Source organism: Podarcis cretensis (genome assembly GCF_951804945.1).
Source record: "Podarcis cretensis genome assembly, chromosome: 8".
In the NCBI taxonomy this organism is placed as follows: domain Eukaryota; kingdom Metazoa; phylum Chordata; class Lepidosauria; order Squamata; family Lacertidae; genus Podarcis; species Podarcis cretensis.
Window position 1 is genome coordinate 32,491,402 of NC_137177.1, and position 21,895 is coordinate 32,513,296.

Here is a 21,895-nt window from a genome sequence, read left to right on the forward strand (position 1 = left end):
TCATCCATTTCTGCTAAACAAATTTCTGGTTTTTTCCCCCCAGATGAACTTGCTAGCCTATTTGCCCTGAATTTACACTGTTTGCTGTTTGGAATCAAATTGTTTTAACTTTGTTCCAAAATGTTCAAACAGAAATAAAAAACCCAAGGATTTCATACTGCTCCCAAAATGTTCCTTTCTCAAAAAAACCTCACCCTAAAAATAGTGCTGGCGGATCTAAAAACTGTTGCCACCTCCATTGGAAGAGAAGTAAGGATTGGTCCTTACAGGTCCAGCAGTAGTAGATGTGAACCTGAGAGTAAAATAAACAGATTGAGCTCAGCCTCCCTGAATAACTACCACTATTTTATTTTTTCTATTGTATGCTGCCCCCTCTTCCAATTCATGAACATGTCTGGATCCTGAAATTATCACCTATGGGGATTCTAAAGATACAGATAGGGCTCTGTTTCTTCAGCAATTTTAGGGAATGCAGATTTGCCATTGGTACAGATTTTCCCGCCAAATCTTGCAGTGATGGCCGCTGCCCTCCTTTCCTTCTCCAGCATACTTTCCCAAAGTACTCTGATGATGAAAGGGTGGCAAGGGAGCCAGGGAGCCACACGGTGCCCTCCAGATGTTGCTTGACACCCCAACTCCCACCAGCATAGCCAACAGTCAGGGTCCATGGATGATGGGAGTTGTAGTCCAACAATATCTGGAGAGTGCCACATTATGCTTTAAAAGTTACCCAAAAGCGTGGAAATGTAAAAAAAAACCCTCCCTGTCCATTTTAAGCCCCCTTCACTATTTCCCAAAATGTGTTTAAGAAAGGAAGAAGCCCGTCTGTCGTCAAAATCCTCCTTCCAAAATTGGCATGAATTACTTTATGCCACCCTCTTCTCCCCATTTCAGGATTTTCCCTACATGTATCTTCATAATTCATCCTAAACGCACCCCTGACCCCCAAAGAGGAAGAGGAAGAGGAAGAGGAAGAGGAAGAGGAAGAGGAAGAGGAGGAGGAGGAAGAGGAAGAGGAGGAAGAAGAAGAAGAAGAAGAGGAGGAGGAGGAGAGTGAATCCTGAAATGGAGAGAAAGGAAACTATCCCTAAACATGCAAATTGATTTCCACCTTTGACTATTCTGCACTTATGCACGGCCACTACAAAGCACAGACTCACCCATAGGAAGGAGAAAATGGATACTGTGGACCATCACCTGCCATTGCTGGGGGATCACGTACGCTGCTGGATGGCTTGGTTGGGTTCCTCTGCTGATATGAGTAACCTGGCTGAACCAGTGGGATGTAGCTGAGCACAGGTGTGTAAGGTGAGCGGAAGATTTGCTGTGGATTGTAAGGAGTGACCTAAAGAATCAGGAGGGAAAGAAGAATGGAAAGGGATGATGCTTTGGGGGAAGCGGAAATTTTTTAGAGTTCACAATGGCTTGAATAGACACACCAGCATTAATGGGCATGACTGACTTAGGCCATTGATTTCAATGGGTCTACTCTGAGTAGAATTTACTTGGCTACAACTCAATGTCTTAAATTGTTATACCTGTTCAAAATGGCGCTGGGATCACAAAAATCAGCATTATTTATGGAGGGGGGCATGTCCGAGGCAACAGCCACTACATAAAGGGGTGGCATATCTTGGTTCACCACCTGAGAGATCTCACCAGAAGCCACTGCCACTTCTCCTACAGTGGCAGAGGCAGCAAGGTAGGCAAGGTGTTCATGGGGCTGCTGCCTCTTGGGTTTCTGCCACACAAGGTATATTTATGCTGCCTCTTGATTGCCTAACTTGGCCTTGATCTTCCCACTTTGAGAAAGCTCCCTTCTCTCCCTCATCATCCTCTCCCTCTCAACTTACCTAGAAAATCCATATGGATTCTAAACTTGCCAAACATCTTGAGCCCCTGCTTTTTGGCCTACTCCAGCAGAATAGTCTGCAAACTATGTACAACTCAGTCTCTCTTATTGATAAAAAATCATCTTCCCAAGCTGGCCATACTTGATCTCCTCCACTTGTTAATATTGCCTAGGTAAAGGTAAAGGGATCCCTGACCATTAGGTCCAGTTGTGACCGACTCTGGGGTTGCGGTGCTCATCTTGCTTTATTGGCCGAGGGAGTCGGAGTACAGCTTCCGGGTCATGTGGCCAGCATGACTAAGCCATTTCTGGTGAACCAGAGCAGCGCACGGAAACACCGTTTACCTTCCCGCCAGAGTGGTACCTATTTATCTACTTGCACTTTGACATGCTTTTGAACTGCTAGGTTGGCAGGAGCAGGGACCGAGCAATGGGAGCTCACCCTGTCGCAGGGATTTGAACCTCCAACCTTCTGATCAGCAAGTCCTAGGCTCCGTGGTTTAACCCACAGCGCCACCCTAGGTCTACTTTAGAGAGAATTCACAGCAGGAGGAGCCCAGAATTGGATTCCTAGCCATGTCACTGAGGTGGGCAGAGGAATGGCCTGCTTAAGCCCCTATCAATGTATAGTATTTTGGAAGGGAGATTAAACCATTAACTCCATGTGACAATTCCAGAGAACAAATATGGGACTTAGGTCAATCCTTCTCCCTTGACAGCCATCTAGCTCCAAGGTAGCAGTGAAGCTTGGACTAACCAAGGCCAGATGATGTTATGCCAAAGCATAATAACCCCACACTTTCCACGGCATATCCCCTTATTGCAAAAAGTCTAACCATTTGGGGAAGCAGTTTTGTTGCACAAGACCTCCCAACCAAGTATAACTGCGCAACCCAAATTTGCTGTTATGTGATTGAATCCCACCCCAATATGGTGACATTCTGGAAGCACCAAAAGGCTGCAAGAGATGGACTTGCTTAAAGCCACTGAAAGCTGAAACCATATTCTTCCTCCCCATGCCCAGCAAATCAACAGTCTCTATACTGATTCATGCTAGAGTACTTATGCCATACCTGTCTAGAATAGCATCCCAACTGAGGATGTAGCGTCTGCTGGTATGGGATCCGTGCTCTTTGCTGATACAAACTCTGTTAAAAATACACAAGGCAGGAAGTGACCGTTGTAGGCCTCAACCTATTATTCTTATGATTATGATTAACCAATTAATTTTGGATCTCACTCCAGTGGTGATCTGTGTTCCGATATCACATGCTGATCTGAGGACCTCACCGTCATATCTTATATGAGTGGGCAATTTTTTGCTTTTTAATTTGCTACTCATACAAATTTGAATAAATCTGCATCTTGCCAGACTCTAAGACAGGTCCTTTTTTTATGAAACTGAGGGAATAATAGAATCATAGAATTATAGAATTGGGTTATCTAGTCCAACCCTCTGCAATGCAGAAATCACAACTGGTTCCAATGTCAACTGGAATCCTTGTGCCCTCATCCCTGACTCACAGTGCAAATCTATACATATTTACTCAAAAGTAAGCTTCACTATGTTTAATGGTCCTTACTCCTAAGTAGGGATCATGGAGAAATTTAATTATGTTTGCATTTAAAGACAAACTAACCTAATTTGAGCTTTTCAAAACCACACAAGAACTGAACATAGCCATCGTTTGACATTTCCACTTTTCCGAATTTTACCATGTTCCCCAGTTAAGTCATGTGCCCCAAAATGCATATACTGGAGTAAAATGTCCAGTAAAATTAGTAAAAATAGCATACAGAATTACATTTTATTAGGGGGCATTGTGCTGCAAAAAATGTGTATATCAGGCAAAAATGCATACAGATGTGTATATTAGGAGAGATTCACACTGAAATGCTGACAAATTCTCATGAGGATGCATTTTTTAAAAATCTCAAACTGATGTGGAAATATGGAAAACTGAGCTTCTGACTGGGAAAAGAAGAAACTAGAGAAACTGAAATTGACATATTCACCCATTCCTACTTCTAGGTAAGCATGTATACGATTGCAGAAAGTACCACCTTAATAGTAAGGATGGGCAGATCAGTCTGTTTTTAGTCTGTGTCAATTTTGCACCTATTTATTCATAAATCCATTCTGTCCTGTTTTTGCATTAATCTGTGATTCCGCCCCCCCCCCACCTCCAAATCAACATGACGATTTAAATAGGTCATATTACAAACTTATTTAGCTACGTATTCTATCTTAACATAGACATTTTAAAGTGTGTTTTATCCTAAAATATGCATTGTGGGGAAATTTTTGGTCTTTCTTTTGAGCTAAAAATATTCAGTGCAATCCTAACCATGTCTACTCAGAAGTAAGGCCTACTCAATTCAGTGGGGCTTACTCCCAGGTTAGTTGGGTTAGGATTTGCAGCCTGTATCACAAAATTCAGAGAAGTGATCTGTACGTTCCCAATCCACACACGAGTCTGGCAGGTGTGAGTCAGGTTAGTTCACAAGGGAATGCATAGATATCATATTCAAGAAGCTTCACTACCTGCTAGATGGAAAAGACATCTTTTCTTCCCCATTCTGTACAACAGTAACACACCGAAACCACAATAGCTCCCAAAGGTGAGCAACGTGCCCTTAACCTCCAATTATCCAAGATAAATTTCCCCCTCTGATTAAACCAAAGCTTTAATTAATATATAAATGGAAGGAATTAAGGATTTTACCTATTATTATGGCTACTGCTGCTATCCTTTCCCCCCAGCTGTGGCTATTGCCCATTGGGACTGGTAGCACAGTAGGCAGAGAGGACAATAGCAGATGGAGTCAGAACCAATGATAGGCAAAGTCCACTATTTCTGATTTTGTCCCCATCCTCTTCCCTGCTGAGTTCTCCAAGGGCAGCACTGGGTCTAAGATGGAGGAAGCTGAGAGAGGGCAATCTGAGGTGCGTTGGGCAGTGCCCCATAAGCCTTAACAGATCAGCCTCTGCTGCTTCTTTCTGTGCTATGTATAGAAAATTAAATAAACATGCCAGTGATTTATATTTCTCAAGTCATGTTGACTTTTAATTTGGGAGGGATCATCAGTAGACACATTGGGAAATCATTATGTAGACATGAGATAATAGGAATCATTATTATTGTCATTGCAGTAATTGCTGGGGCTCCCCAGGTTGCTGCAGCTTGGATCTCTGCCCTGTATTTTCTGCAGTGCTAAATTGGGAGAGAGAATAGACATGGCATTCTCCTGTCCATTTTCTCCTTGCCTAGAGTGCTGCAGGGAACAACAGGAGCTTTAAAGATAGCGGGGGAAGGTCCATGTTGCATTGTGCCATCACACAAGTTACTGTCATGATGCTGTTGTTTAGTCGTTTAGTTGTGTCTGACTCTTCATGACCCCATGGACCAGAGCATGCCAGGCACTCCTGTCTTCCACTGCCTCCCGCAATTTGGTCAAACTCATGCTGCTAGCTTCGAGAACACTGTCCAACCATCTTGTCCTCTGTCGTCCCCTTCTCCTTGTGCCCTCAATCTTTCCCAACATCAGGGTCTTTTCCAGGGAGTCTTCTCCTCTCATGAGGTGGCCAAAGTATTGGAGCCTCAGCTTCACGATCTGTCCTTCCAGTGAGCACTCAGGGCTGATTTCCTTCAGAATGGATAGGTTTGATCTTCTTGCAGTCCATGGGACTCTCTAAAGTCTCCTCCGGCACCATGGTATTATGATATTTACCGGTATATGGAATTCTATCTTCCCTTCTATAGACACTCCAATCCAGGGCACATACATTCCCCACTGGATCGGGAATCAAACCTGTACATCTCCTCTTTCTTTCTTTCTTTCTTTCTTTCTTTCTTTCTTATTTATTTTCCATGATTTAAAAACATCAACCATAAAAACATTTACAGATGTAGAGGTGCTACCATGCTAAACCCTGACCCCTACACTGAACATAAGGATCTCCTGATGAGATGGTATGCAGGAGGTCTTCTACCACAGAGCACAGTGGTTGATTGGGTATATAAGGGGTAATTTGATCATTAGGTGTCCTGGTGCCAAGTTGTATAGGGCTTTGTACACTAGTACTAACACCTTGAACTTAGCCTGGCAGCTAATTCACAGCTAGTGTAATTCTTTTAGCAACAGCCTGATATGATGGTGATAGTCTGCCCCAGTGAGTTGAGCCGCTACTTTCTGCACTAGCTGCAGCTACAGGGCCAACCGCAGGGGCAGCCTTGTATACAGCACATTGCACCGTTCCAACCTGGAGGTTATAGTGCCAAGTCAACAGTGTTCAAGCAGGCTATCCCCATGTAGAAACAGCTGTAGTTGTCTTACCAACCAAAGCTGATAAAAGGCATGGTTCACCACTGAAGTCACATTAGCCTCTGGTGCCAGAGATGGTAAACAAGTCAAGGATGGGAATTTTTGGAAGTTGAATCACCACCTCTTTCAAGATGCCCAGAACTACTCCATGGTGCAAGAGTGTGCTAGCCATGCACTGGATCCATTGATTTCTGAAAACTACCACCCAGTGTCAAATACCTCATTTGGGGAAGGTGATCAAGAGGACTATGTCAGGACAATTGCAAACACACCTGGATAAAACAGATAATCTTTACCCAATCTGGGTTCTGGCCTGGTTCTGTGGCTGAATCAGCCTTGGTCATGCTGATGGATGAATTTTATCAAAAGGATGTTTGTGTGGTGCTGTTATTATTACTTAATCTCTCAATGGCTTTTGATACCATTGCCCACGGTATCCTCCTGAGCTACCTTGATGAGACAGGTATTGAAGGGTATTGAAACCATGATGTTACAGCAGGTGTTGCCCTGGACATCTCAATGCTGTAAATGTGAGGCCAAGATTGCTACAGAGATGAGAGACAGGACCCTCAAAGTGCCTTTCAAATAACACACAATAGGCTTCCAATTGGTCTAAAACTCTATTCACTGGAGATGATGTTTATAGGCCCTGGACAATACAGAAAAGCTCCGTGGGATGGCTACTTGAGGATGTGATGAAAGCAGAGAAGTGACCCATCTTCCCTGTCCTCAATACCATGTGATAAACATGATTGTGCTGTTTAACTCATGTTGGGTCAGCTTCCCAGTGCATCTTTTGCTACTTGCACTCAGTTGTCCAGCCTGTTTCATCATCCTTAGTGCTCTGATACGCGAAGGTGCAGAACTGGTTCTGCAGTGCTAGAGGAGACACTTGGGTACCCCCTGTCAAGAGCTCAATGCATCTCCCCATTCTACAGTGAAACAAGGGTCTCAACAGGATTGCGTGTTCACTGGAAAAACTCTGAGAGCATTCAGGAATCCTTCCATGTCTAGACCACACCTTCCTCCAATTGTAGCAAAAGACTTAACTGAACACACCCAATTATTCCTGCTTTTTCACACAAGGTGTGTCTCCAAGGTCCTCTGTTATTACTAGTGGCCTCCTCTGAATCCATTCCCCTATCAACATACAACATGAATGGGCATCTTCATGATTTTCAGGTCCTCTCCAGCATCCTGAAAACTTGAACACGTGGAGATCAGGAACTGCTTCAGTGTTCCCTGTGCCACTGAGACTCCTGCCCTCTCTAACTTACTGCCTCTTATGTTTCACACAGCCTCCCACAATGCCTATCTGGTGCTACTAAAGATGGAGGAGAAATTTGGTTTGCATTTTAATGCGAACCTACCTAGTTCGCGCTTCTCGCAAAACTGCTGTCCTTCACTTCAGTTTGAACTTCTCTTGAATTTTGTAATACAGTTCACCAACCAAAAAATGGGCACAAAAACACATGTTTTAGGGAGGAGTATGCATAAATATGCATATATTAGTGAAAATTACATATAAAATACATTATACTACAGGAAATTGCTTGCATTGCAGAGTAGCATGTGTATATGAGAAATGAGCACTAAAATGCCAATGAATATCGATTAAAATTTCTTTCTTTTCTTTTTTACATTGCAAACTCACGTAGAAATATGATGAGCTGAACTTAAGATTGGGAAAATGAGAGAAACTGAAACTGGCAGATCCATCCACCCCTAGATGCTACCTCTTGTACTTCACATTACTCTAAAAATGCCCATAATGTCCCATAATTCCCCACAATGTCTTGGGCACAACTCCCCAAATTCCCATGCCTTGATGCAACTTTGTCTACAACTAAAGCCAAATTCACCCCATACATTTACAGCACCATGACACCAGTTTAAACAGTCATGGGTTTCCCCAAAGAATTCTGGGAGCTGTAATTTGTTAAGGGTGCTAAGAGTTGTTAAGGGTCCCCTATTCCCCTCACAGAGCTACAATTCCCAGAGTTCCCTGAGAAGAGGGATTACCATATTTTTCGCTCTATAACACGCACCCGACCATAACACGCACATAGTTTTTAGAGGAGGAACACAAGAAAAAAAATATTCTAAATGAAACAGTGGATGTATTATTTTTGTGGTTCATGCTGTGGCCACAGACATGTGATCTGACAGTGAGTTTGGAGTAGCCCAATGCAAAAATCCTGAGGATCCATGTGGATCCATGCTTTGTAACTACGTTTTGCACCACTGCGGCCCCAGGCAACAATGGGTGCATGATTTTTTTGGTGCAAGATGTAGCCATGGACATGCTATGTGATCTGATGGTGAATTTGGGGTGACCCAGTGCAAAAATCCTGAGGATCCATGTGGATCCGTGCTTTGTAACCACATTTTAAGTGGGGAGGGAAGGAAAAGCACTCAAGGGACAAGGAGCACGCGTGGGGTGGTTGGAGAAGGATGCTGCTAATAATGAAGAAGAGGGGTATAAGGGGAGAAGGCTCCTCTCCTCTCCCCTCCCACTTTGCTCCATTAAAGCAAGCAGGCTCTGCTTTTCTTCCTCCTCCCCGCTCATCCCCGGTTTAGCGAGCTGAAAAACTTTGCTGCTATGTAGCGAGCTGAGTGGGGAGGGGAGAGGGACAGAGAGCCTGCTTACTTTAAAGGAACCAACCGGACACGAGTGTAAGTGGCTCCTATCCTCTCCCGCTTTGCTCCTTTAAAGAAGCAGGCTCTCTGTCCCTCTCTCCTCCCCACTCAGCAGCTCTTCTCCCACTTTGCTGTTTCAAAGCGAGCCACGGAGGAGGGAAGGAAGGGGAACGATGGATCCTCTGCTCACGACTGCAGCAGGTCCCCCCCGCCACCCGTAGGCATTCCCTCCATAACACGCACAGACATTTCCCCTTACTTTCTAGGAGGAAAAAAGTGAGTGTTATGGTGCAAAAAATACGGTAATTGCTAAACCACTTGGGAAATGGTAGTTCTGGGGAAAGGGATAGGGGACAACTTTCTGCACCCTTAATGAGCTACAGCTCCCAGTGTTATTTGGGGGAAGCCTTGGCTGCTTAAGGTATATGGTGTGGATGTGGCCTAAATCTAAATAAGCTGATAACCAAAACCCTATTTAGGCACTCAGAAATTGTGATGGCAAAAAGCACGCAGGGGCTGAGGGCACATAAACTCTGGTCTGAAGGGGTTTTGGAATTGCATTGTTTTCCCCAAATTCACTATAAAACCTCCAACCAGGTGGGAACCCTAATAAAGTTCCTGATTGTGGGAAGGTTTCTAAACATGTCCAACTGAGCGTGCATAGAAGCCTCCTTCAGACCCTCACACTCAGCATCGTGTTGGAGCAGGCATACCTGGCACATATGGGGACACTGGGGGCAGGGTGGGTGTACATGCCCTCAACCCTATACCTGCTTGATCTCCTCATGCTTCCAGAAAGAACACAGAGTTGGGCTCCAAATTAAATATGTGATGAAATCAAATATTCTTTCCCTGTTAACCACTTGCCTCTCCTTCCCTCCCTGTTGTCTCTTGTGTGTCAAATTTTATACTGTAAATTCCTTGAGGGAGGGACCTTTCTTCTTGCACTAAGCAACTGATGGCAGCAGCAGCAACCGGGGAGGAGATACCACAAACTAGAATTCATCTGGTCATGAAAATCAGATGAGCATGGATGAGCCAATCCCAGGCCACGGCCTGCCTTATGACTCAAACATTTTTTGCACATGCCTTCAATCTGGATTCTTCATTGAAGGAATCCATAGTTAGGTTTTCTGGGCTTCCAGAATGTCTAGAAGCCCTCTTAATTTCTATTAATTGCCACCCTTCCAGATTTGGTCTCGGTCTGAATCTTGACACTTCAGGCTTGGTTGCCTATCGGTGTTTCTAAATCTGAGTTATGCAACCTCATAGCTCTTTCTTTCCTCCTCACTGCCAGCCTCATTCAGTTTTGGAGCTCTTTCCACACCCCATTCATATGGGCTTGTGTCATTCATTACCTGATACTGTGGGAAGCTGGAGTGGTTTGGGAAAACAGGAGGTGGAGGGTAGTTAAGGCTAAGCCACATTGGCTGTTTTAATGAGGTGGCCGTCGAGTTCGTCGGGAATCGTGGGGTGAAAATATTCCCACTGTATTTAAGGTTGTTCTTATCAATGGCTGTAGAGGTTGCTGCGGAAAATACAAAACAGAGTTAGGCACCATCAATGGGGGCTGTTTGATAGAACTCTTAACATTTTAATTATATGAATATTTGCCTCATATCTGGCATTAGTCAGGAATTCTAGGAAACCAAAGCAATTAGCACAGTTTTGAAATCAATGCTTCAAATCAGTGCACGGTTGAAAGGTTGAGTCCGCTATCTTGATCCCAATGGCATTCAGTTGTATCCTGTACAAAACCAGTTGTATCCTGAACAATAACCTGTTCTTTGATCTCAGGAGCCATCAATGCAAAATTTGATTATGGTAGCTTAAGAGGTGTCTAAATGTATAGTGAGCAAGCAACTTTCTAAAATAGATAGTAGACCTCTATGAAACAGAGCATTTTTGCAGCTGAAAGAGAGGGCCACTGTTGTTGTAATAAATAAGAAGAACAACAACAATAACAGTAGTAGTAGTAGTCAGAACACTGCTCTACCAAGTTTACTACTGTGTTCTCTGACTGCTAGTGGTTCTCCAGGGGGTCTTTCTCAGCCATCCTTGGAGATGCCAGAGATTGAACTCAAGACCTTTTGCATACAAAACTTGTGCTTTGCTAATGAGTTACTGCAGTTGCTCTGAACTGAAGGAACAATAAAAGGAACAATAAAAGAAGGTAATTGATGAGGATCCTCTATCAACCCTAATCCCTGACCCCACAGTGTTATCCAAGCCTGGCTCTGCCTTTCCTGTCCACAGCTCAGAGCTGACAACCCCCCTACTAGAAGTGACCCACCTGTAAAACTGAAGATTGAGCAAGGATGGCACCTATTTCATATAGACTTTGCCTGCAAAACAAACGGGAACTCCTGGGATGCCAAAGGAAAGAGGATAACAGGAGGAGTGGGTAACAGGAGTTCTCTCAACTGACTCGTCTGTTTTAACCAGAATGCTACATAATAATATAAGAAGGGCCCCACTGAATCAGAACTATGGCTCATCTAGTTTAGCATCTTGTTTCCTACTGTTATCAATCAGATGCTTTTGGAAGCCCTCTGGCAGGACAACTAATATTCAGTAGCATTCTGCCTTGGAACATGCAGGCTTTACAGCATGAGCTGTAACCATTTATAGACTGATCTTTCTCCATACACTTGTCTAATACCCTTTTAAAGCCATCACTACATCTTTTGGCAGAGAATTCTGTAGATGAATATATGTGAACATGTCTTTCCTGAATCTCCTATCAATCAGTTTCATAAAACAATGACGATAAGGAAAGCATTTTTCTCTGCACATGTTCACCACACTCCTTGGGTTCCTTTCCCTTCATCATTCTTGAATAATCATCACTAGTTAGCCCACAACCCTTACCATTATTTTGACAGAGCCCATCAGCAACTAGTTCAGGGTCAGTTTTTGAGCAGATCTTGGCAAATACTGGGAGCTGTTTCTTTTGCACAGATCCTTGACTTTCCATGACCGCCATTATTGGGGATGGCCTTGTTACATTGTCTTTGTGGGCTGCAGATCCAAAGACATTGTTCTGCAGTAGTAGGTCCTTGATAAACTTGGTTTCTTCTGTCACCGTTTTGGTGTCCAGAGTCTTGGTGGCCTCAACACGTTTGAGTGGGAACTGCGCCAAAAGCTTGGCAATCTGAGTGTTGGAACCCATCATATTACTGTTTCCACTTTCTGTACTTTTGGCATTCTTGTAGATTAATTTTGCAGGGAGCAAGATCCCTGTGACAGTGGACTTAGTGGACAGCTGGACATCACATATGGACCTCAGTTTCACTTCCCTTTTGTTTCCAGTGAGTGCTCTGTAGACATTTTCCATTGCATCCCTCTCATCTAACACCTGGTCTCCATCAGAGGGCATTGTGAGGTGGTTGTTTGCTGGGGCCTGGCATGAAGCAGCTGGGGTGGCCTTCTCATCTTCAGATCTTTGCATCTCTAGTTCAGTTGCATTCTCTTGTGTAAGGCTCAAATACTCTTGCTCAACCAGCATGGATATTTCATCTTTACAAATGCTGTTTTCCAAAGATCTATGCGAAACAGAGAAAGAACCATTTATGTAGGATTGCACAAATTGGATAAGAGGAAGGGCTGTTGCCTAGTGATAGAGCACATGCATTTCATGAAAATCCTTGACATCAGTATGTGGGTCTAGGAAAGACCCCTCTCTGAAACCTTGAAAGCTACTGGCTTTTGTCAGCTTTTGTCAGCATGGACAATACTGAGCTAGGTAGACCAGCTCCCTTTGATCATAGAAAAGGCAACTACCAGTGTAGTTAAATAGAAAACAAATCCTTCCTTCAACCAAGTTTGATTGGGGGCATTATAAAATGTTAAAAGAAAACAAACAAAAATATTCTACATATTATATTTATACATCACCATTCAGCCATATAGGATCCTAAAGAGCCTTGTCCAGAAATGCAAGACTATTCACATCAATTAAAATAAGGGCCCCTTCAGACATCCTTTTATTGAGCATTCACGGTAATTTCTGCTCATTGTGGTATTGAAACAGTAATTTGCAAGGGGGGGGGGGAGTGTGTGTGTGAAAAACTAATACTCAGTGGAAAAGGCTGATTTGTTGGTCACCAATTCCCACCTGCATTTTTCCTAAAGAACTGTTTGGGTCCTGCAATCATTCCTTGATAATACTTGAAAAGCCTCCATGGGCTTGGTGACTACTTGCAAGGAATGTTTACCAAACCCAGATGGCAGACCTCCTCTCCTGCTCATCATTCTACCCCCTTTGCAACTAACCTTTGTAAAAGGCAGCAAAGTTACTGGTGGTAGGAGAAAGCCTTTGACTGTGATCCAGACAGGCCTGTTACCCTGGTTGCCCAATGGATCTAAAAGTTGAAGCATCATTTTCTGTTGGGATCAGCGGATTTGTAGGAAATATTGTTACCCCCTCAACTCGCACTACTATTAGGGATTAAAGAAGACATTGTTTCTCATTCTGTCCTGTATTTGTTGCATGCAACACTGTCTCCATGCTGCTGCAGTTTGCCTTCTGCCCAAAATTACATCCATCATCTTACTTTCTGCTGTGGTGAAATTGCAAAAATCACATAATTAAATACACAAATACCACTGCCCCCCTCCCACTTTGATTTTTGGGCACCTTATTTGTCTACCTTAACCATTCCAAAACTCAGGCGGGCCTTTACACTGGCCAGACTAAATATGTTACCCTCAGCTGTTCTTGAAGGTAGATATCAAAAAATTTCATTCGAGAACCGGCTCTGTCCCTGTGGAGCTGGCTACGTAGAGACTGTGTCACACGTTCTCTTGTCTTGCTCCCTATATAAAGATCTCAGGGACGAGACCATCATGCCGCTCCTATCTGCCATCCCGGGCCGCTCTTGTGAAGCCAAATTGTTCTCACTCCTAGCCGACCAGAACAGCTCGACAACAGAAAAGGTAGCCAAATTTATCGAGAGAGCAATGAGACTGAGAGCTGCTATCTGAATGACATTAGTGTCGTCACCCGGATTCCTTCCTAGGATCTTATTATTATTATCTTTACGTTTTATTATTATTATTTTATTACCTCTGCCAAGTTTTAAATTCTGAGATTATTAATTTATCTGCATCTGGTTATTATTATCTTTCTCCCTGTCCTGACCATCCCTCCGAGGTTATATTTATATTTATAATCTTTCAATTTGGCTGGTCTATTCACTTAACCGACCTGGAACAATCTACCAGAGAAAAGGCCGCCGCCCATGGGACAGAGGGTCATGGATGAATGATAATCCAGCTTCTACCTAGGGTTTTAATAGGTCATAAGATTTTATGGTAACTATATTCGTAATGTATTTTTGTTGGTGTTTGTCCTTTGATGCTATGGCCTGTTGGCTACACAAATGAAGTCTACACAAATACCACAAGTCTCATTGCCATTAAGTTGTTCCATCACATTCATTTCAATGCAAAGGAAACACAAGGTAAAGTGTGGGAGGATGTAATCAATTACATATCCTTTGCAAACTGAAAGCAACAACAGTGAATACCAATCATATATGCTGGACTGATTCCCATTCCAGACAAGGGATGAATAAGCAAACATTGAATATTTCTTCTCTCATTGCTGCTTTTGTCAGAATTCTCTGACTTCCCTAGTTACTCCAGAGCTCTGATATTATTTGGAAATATAACAAACGGGGGAAAAAGAATGATGTGGCAAGTGAAGTGAAGGCACACTGTGGAAAAGAGACAAAAGAATGAACAGAATGAACTCAGGCTTGCTAGAGAGGTTAAAAGCAACAAAAAAGGCTTTTATGGGTATGTTCGTAGCAAAAGGAAGAACAAAGAAACAGTGGGGTCACTCAGAGGAGAAGATGGTGAAAATGCAAACAGGGGACACAGAAAGGGCTGAACTCCTCAATGCCTTCTTTGCCTCAGTCTTCTCCGATAAAGAAAACAATGCCCGACCTGAAGAATTTGGAACAAATGATTCAGCAGAGGAAACATAGCCCAGAACAACTAAGGAGATAGTACAAGAATACTTGGCTAGTTTAGATGTATTCAAGTCTCCAGGGCCAGATGAACTGAATCCAAGAGTATTAAAAGAACTGGCAGATGTGATCTCAGAACCACTGGCAGTCATCTTTGAGAATTCCTGGAGAACAGGCAAAGTCCTGGCAGACTGGAGGAGGGCAAATGTTGTCCCTATTTTCAAAAAGGGGAAAAGAGAGGACACTAATAATAATAATAATAATAATAATAATAATAATAATAATAATTTATTATTTGTACCCCGCCCATCTGGCTGGGTTTCCCCAGCCACTCTGGGCGGCTTCCAACAAAGATGAAAAGTACACTAAAATGTCACATATTAAAAACTTCCCTGAACAGGGCTGCCTTCAGATGTCTTCTGAATGTCAGGTAGTTGTTTATCGCTTTGACATCTGATGGGAGGGCATTCCACAGGGCGGGCGCCACTACCGAGAAGGCCCTCTGCCTGGTTCCCTGTAACTTGGCCTCTCGCAGTGAGGGAATTACCGCCCAGTCAGTCTGACATCAATACCAGGGAAGATTCTGGAGCAGATCATTAAGCAAACAGTCTGTGAGCACCTAGAAAGGAATGCTGTGATCACTAATAGTCAGCATGGATTTCTGAAAAATAAGTCATGTCAGACTAACCTGATCTCGTTTTTTGACAGAATTACAAGCCTGGTAGATGAAGGGAACACAGTGGATGTAGCCTACCTTGATTTCAGCAAGGCATTTGACAAGGTGCCCCATGATATTCTTGTAAAGAAGCTGGTAAAATGCGGACTTGACTATGCTACCACTCAGTGGATTTGTAACTGGCTGACTGACTGAACCCAAAGGGTGCTCATCAATGGTTCCTCTTCATCCTGGAGAAGAGTGACTAGTGGGGTGCCACAGGGTTCTGTCTTGGGCCCGGTCTTATTCAACATCTTTATCAATGACTTGGATGATGGACTCAAGGGCATCCTGATCAAATTTGCAGATGACACCAAACTGGGAGGGGTGGCTAACACCCCAGAGGACAGGATCACACTTCAAAACGACCTTGACAGATTAGAGAACTGGGCCAAAACAAACAAGATGAATTTTAATAGGGAGAAATGTAAAGTATTGCACTTGGGCAAAAAAAATGAGAGGCACAAATACAAGATGGGTGACACCTGGCTTGAGAGCAGTACATGTGAAAAGGATCTAGGAGTCTTGGTTGACCACAAACTTGACATGAGCCAACAGTGTGATGCGGCAGCTAAAAAAGCCAATGCAATTCTGGGCTGCATCAATAGGAGTATAGCGTCTAGATCAAGGGAAGTAATAGTGCCACTGTATTCTGCTCTGGTCAGACCTCACCTGGAGTACTGTGTCCAATTCTGGGCACCACAGTTCAAGAAGGACACTGACAAACTGGAACGTGTCCAGAGGAGGGCAACCAAAATGGTCAAAGGCCTGGAAACGATGCCTTATGAGGAACGGCTAAGGGAGCTGGGCATGTTTAGCCTGGAGAAGAGGAGGTTAAGGGGTGATATGATAGCCATGTTCAAATATATAAAATGATGTCACATAGAGGAGGGAGAAAGGTTGTTTTCTGCTGCTCCAGAGAAGCGGACACGGAGCAATGGATCCAAACTACAAGAAAGAAGATTCCACCTAAACATTAGGAAGAACTTCCTGACAGTAAGAGTTGTTCGACAGTGGAATTTGCTGCCAAGGTGTGTGGTGGAGTCTCCTTCTTTGGAGGTCTTTAAGCAGAGGCTTGACAACCATATGTCAGGAGTGCTCTGATGGTGTTTCCTGCTTGGCAGGGGGTTGGACTCGATGGCCCTTGTGGTCTCTTCCAACTCTATGATTCTATGATTCTATGAATAACTAAAGCAAGAGAGTCCATTTCCATGCTACAAAAGACGGCCACAAAGATTAAGCCTTTGCTTTTATGCTGTCTGAGAAACCGAGGAAGAAGCCAGAGTAAGAGTTTATACAACTGCACCATCTGGCAACACAAACAAGAACTTTGTTTGGATTGCCAATCCAGCTTGATCACTCATTACCGATTGCCATTAACAGCATAAATGTAGTTTGTTTGTTTTTTACTTACTTTGTTACAGGCTCTGAGGATGGAACAGCTGGTGTTATAAACATGCACTATGTATGTACTTATCCATACATATAAATATTGTGTCAAATTTCTTTGTAAACTGCATATTACTTAATTATCCTCTAATTATGGCATCACTGTGTAATTAGAGCAGCCTTTATTATTTTATAAATTGAACCAATCTTCCATTCCCTTTCCATTAGAGCATCTCTGAAATGTTGCTGGGTTGTTGTTTTTTAATTCAGTAATCTTTTCTCGGTATATATATCTCCTGCAGTTGATGCAAAAGACTGAAATACACCCCTGATCATTAACCAGATAAATTAATCCACCAGACTCCTGGGTGGTCTGCTGAGACTGTCAAAACGGCTAGTTGTCTCCATTCCTCCTTTGCCTCTTGGGTTGTGATGATAGTGGGATAAATGTCAGTACATAGGAAACTGGAATTGGCCAAGGGACACCAAGTGTTGAATCGCTGCTCAAATTGCAGGGGCATGGTGAGGATGTCTGAGAACGCCAAGGAAAATGGAAACAAAGGTGGAAATTGCTGGTGTTTGTTCATTTGTCCCATGTCTGGAACGGGAATCAATCCAGTCAATATGAGAGATATTTGGTGTGCTTGTTACTTTCAGTCTGCAAACAACAAATTATTGATCACGTTCCTCCTTCCCCATTCACATTGTTTCCTTGGTATTGAAATGAATGGGGTGGCATAACATAACGACAATGTATTTTATGTAGTTACCAGTAATTACTCAAGTTACATAATTTTGCCATAAAAATGGACAGTGAGACATATAATGCAGTTTGTAAGAACATAGGAAGAGCCTGCTGGATCAGGCCAATGGCTTATCTAGTCCAGCTTCCTGTTCTTGCTATGGCCAACCAGATGCCTCTGGGAAAACAGCAAGCAAAACATGAGCACAAGAGCATTTGCTCCTTCAGAGTTTCCAGAAGCTGACATTTGGAAGTATTGCTGCTTCCATTGCTGCTAGTAGCCATTGACAGCCCTCTCCTCCATGAATTTGTCTAAACCCCTTTTAAGGCCATCCAAGTTGGTGGCTAAACCAATATACACTATGTCAAGAGCTTGTAACTCTATCAAAATAAATAAAAAAATGAGATTTGTCTAGCATGGCTTGTTTTTGAGAAGCCCATGCTGGGTCTTAGTGATCCTAGCATCCGCCTCTAAGTGCTCACAGATTGGCTGCTTAATTATCTGTTCTCAGACTTTTCCTGGTATTGACATTAAGCTGACCAGTTGGTGGTTGCTTAGGTCTTCTGCCTCCCCTTTGGGAAAATGGGGACAACATCTGCCTGACTTGTCTATTAAAGTCAACACCTTACCAAAATCCTTATACAGCTAATAGATAGTAACAAAATTGATGAAAGCCAGTACTCAAAATGGATAAAATTGCAAAAAAATAGTATAATATCAATTTCACTTCTCTACTAACATCAAAATCTGACCAAAATCCAATAAACAACAACAAATTTAGTCAGAAGCCTGCTAGCTACAGCTGATGGAACTTGTAGTCCAAACATCTAGAGGTTGCCAAAGATCACAGCAGACAATACTGGATGTTGGCAGGACAATCTGAACTGCAGTAAGGCAACTCCCCACATCCCTTAAAGTGTGTGTGTGTATGTGTGTGTGTACACACACACACACACACACACACACCTCAGGTTAAGAACTTTGCTTCAGGATGAGAACAGAAATTGTGCGGTGACGGTGGGGCAGCAGCAGCGGGAGGCCCCATTAGCAAAAGTGGTACTTCAGGTTAAGAACGGACCTCCAGAATGAATTAAGTTCTTAACCCGAGGTACCACTGTATATGCTGCTTTCATTATTTGATGTTTCAAAATATTTTTGTTTAAAATTATTTGATATTAACACTTTCCCTTTGGATATATTTTTTTTTATTTGAAATTGAAAAGTGAGCTCCAAGTAGCCTAGATAAATCAACTCGATTTGGGACTGCCGTTCTCTGTTACTAGCACCTATATCCCTCAGTGCCTCATTTTGTCCTGAAAACCTCCAGAAGGAGTCACAACCCAGAAGACTAGCCTGGTTCTCCCTCCTCATGTGACTTCTGCAAGGCAGTGGGGCTTGTCTTGAAACTGCAGAAACTTGAGAAATTTCATATCACCTTTCAGGGACTGTTTCTGATGAGGGAGAAAAAATTAGGCATGACACAAGCCAAACTGTGTGTGTGGTGTGTGTGAATTCTGGTCAGCTTCTACTGAGGCATGTGATTAAATCTCACTGAATAAAGTGAAGAGAATTTTGATCTTGTCATTTTAAATTCTCTTGACCATGGAAGCAGAAGCCTCCATGACAAACACCTTTGATTCATTAGAGTCTTCCTAAAGGGCACAGTTTTGTTGTTGTTCTTTGCATCCTGCCGCTGCCCTGTTTAGATCTCTGCCTACACTTGCCTGCCAAGGATGGAAGGTGTCTGTTCAATTTGTCATCTGCTGCAACATTTTGGGCCAAGATTATACCTTCTGCCCTTTTGCTTGATCCATGGCCTTTAATTATTTTAACATATTGACTTATGCAAATAGGATGCTCCAAGTCCAATTTGAAAGGGCTCTGGAATCTTTTGAACAAACAACAAAGATTTGCCTTCCTGGTCTGGGGTATTTTCTTTTGCTTAGTGTTATTTTGTAACCACAAAGGGATGAGAATTAGGAGAATTCTATCACAGTGTCAACATTATTTTTCATTACATTAAGGCTGAGAGATGCCATAATTTAACATCATGAATCCCTTCTGGCCCCAATTTGTTATCCCTTCCTCACTGAGACTGAAGTACAACCTTTTCCCAAACTTTTGATACTGAGGACACAGTTTAAAACTAGAGGCACACACTCAAAAAAAGATATATGTACCTCTGCACTCATCTTCCTTGTAACTGAATGGCAGCCTAGTTATTGTTGCCCCACTCTTTGTTCAGTCAGTGAGAGTTCAGTGGTGGACAATGCTTTCTGGGCAGTGAGGCTCCTACTTCTGGGCAGGGCTAGTTTCCAAGCTGATGGGCCCCATGGCACTGACCATCCTGCAAGACCTGCTCCCTGATTTGTCTGGTGTATTTTCAAACCAGGACAGTTGCTAGTTGCCACTAATCAATTCACATGCTTACAAAATTGCCTATAATCTTCCTACTTTGGCAGCATCCTAGAGAATATAAATATAAATATAAATTCCTCCTTCTCCCTTTCTCTTTTCTATCTTCCCCCTTGACATCTCCTCACCAATGGAGGCTTTGGTAAAACATCCCCTTGCCAAATCTGGCATTTCAGAAAAGTAGATCTTTTTAGCCACTACCTTTGAAACTCATTTTTGTTTTTAACTTTTGAATGCTTCCTTTCAACTTTCCCCTTGAAATATTTCAATTTTAAAAATATAAATGCACAAGCAACTATGGGGACTTGTGGTTGTTTCCAGTATCACAGATGTAGGCTTATATCACAAGGAGCCAATTTTTACAGTGGGGAAAATTATTCTGCACCTTCTCTTTTAATATGGCATTGAAGCCCTCTCATAGTGTGGTCAGATTTCACCCTAAAAAAGATTTGAGTCTAAATGTGCAGCCAATCTGAATTCCACGCCCCTACTTTTGAAACCCTCTTGGGGTTTGACTGTTTTAGATCTCTGGAGGAGAGTTCTAAAGTTGAGGATTAGCAGCTAATAATACCTTTCCACATGCATAGGAACATAGGAAGTAGTTTTATACTGAGTAGGACCACTGGTCCTTCTAGCTCACTATTGTCTATGCTGACTTGCAGTGGCTCTCCAGGGTTTCCCAGCCAGGGAGTCTCTCCCAGACTGACCTGGAGATGCCAGGGATTGAATCTGGGATGTTCTGCATTCAAGACAGATGCTCTACCACAGATCTATTGTCCTTCTTACATGCCTTTGCCACATTGCAGTGGTGGCCAACTGTCAAATCTCAGCAGCCCCAGCTAACATGGCCTCCAAGGAAGATGGCAGTTGTATTCCAACAACTTCTGGAGACCCAACATTAACCACCCCTGTTGAATGGTCTTGGCAGATGGAGCACATGGAACACTTAATGTCCAAAAATATGAGAATGTGTGGCATCCTTCCTACAGCCATAATTTTGGGCCAAGAAGTGTTACTGGTCCAGGGTGCCTGTGGTTATGACAAGGCACTCAATAGATGCTCAATATTTACTTTCCACTCTGTTATTAATGCATGGTTCTCTGGCATTCAAAGAGGTCCTTGGATTGAATGCTCACAGATCCAGGCTCAAAGTTAGACTGAGAACAATTTGAAGAGGGTTTGACCACAAAAATTGCAGTTGGGTGCATGGAAGAAGATTGTCCTTGGGGCATGTGAAGCCCATGGGGACTGATTAGGGCATTATACAATTAAATAAATGAGTTACATAAACACTTTCCCATTATTTCAGATTAAGCGCTATGAAATATATTCTCCAAGACTCCAGTTTCAGCTAGCTAGGTAGAGCTTCTATTGATTTGTGAGTTAGGAAAGATTCCTCCTCTCCTTTTTGTTTTGTTTTGTTGAGGTGTTTTGTTTTTTTAAGACTCACTCTTTTTGGGAGCTGCTGGTGGTACTACTGCTATCTTCTCTGAGAGCCTCTGAAGATGTGACAGGATGACAGCTAAGTTGGAGAAGCGGTGATGAGGATCTTGGTTGGAGTTCCTCAGGAAGGCCTTGGACCCTTTTCCAGATCTCATGGCAGGCTTTGTCCAAGCTGTCCTGGGGAGTGTTGTGATGGATCCAGATGTGTCTTGGAAAAGGGCCTAGGGGGAAAGGACCTTTAGGGTTGACTGTTGAACACTGAAGGCTGCTCCTACCAGTCAGCATCCTGCCTTGTACAATAAAGAACAGGGAAATTAAAAATTAAAAACAGGAGAGCTGCCTAGACACCTTTGGGTAGTGTGTTTTTTATATATATTTTTTAAAAAGGTGGCATAGA

At 43.0% G+C, this 21,895-nt stretch overlaps 1 protein-coding gene across 2 annotated transcripts; it reads right to left on the reverse strand.

Annotated features, from left to right (window-relative positions):
* Window positions 1–40: 40 nt before the first annotated feature.
* On the reverse strand, window positions 41–21,890 carry LOC307221060 (uncharacterized protein C1orf94). 2 transcript variants are annotated; one of them, XM_079985241.1, is made up of 6 exons: window positions 21,506–21,890; window positions 11,690–12,363; window positions 10,177–10,346; window positions 2,926–3,000; window positions 1,198–1,345; window positions 41–292 (listed from the first exon to the last, which is right to left on the reverse strand). In XM_079985241.1, the coding sequence occupies exons 1-6, from the start codon at window positions 21,781–21,783 to the stop codon at window positions 264–266; spliced, it is 1,374 nt and encodes a 457-aa protein (XP_079841367.1). In that variant the 5' UTR covers window positions 21,784–21,890; the 3' UTR covers window positions 41–263. The 2 variants fall into 2 exon arrangements, with proteins under 2 accessions (XP_079841367.1, XP_079841366.1); XM_079985240.1 differs by having other exon boundaries at window positions 1,161–1,345; window positions 21,506–21,889.
* Between the last annotated feature and the right edge of the window lie 5 nt (window positions 21,891–21,895).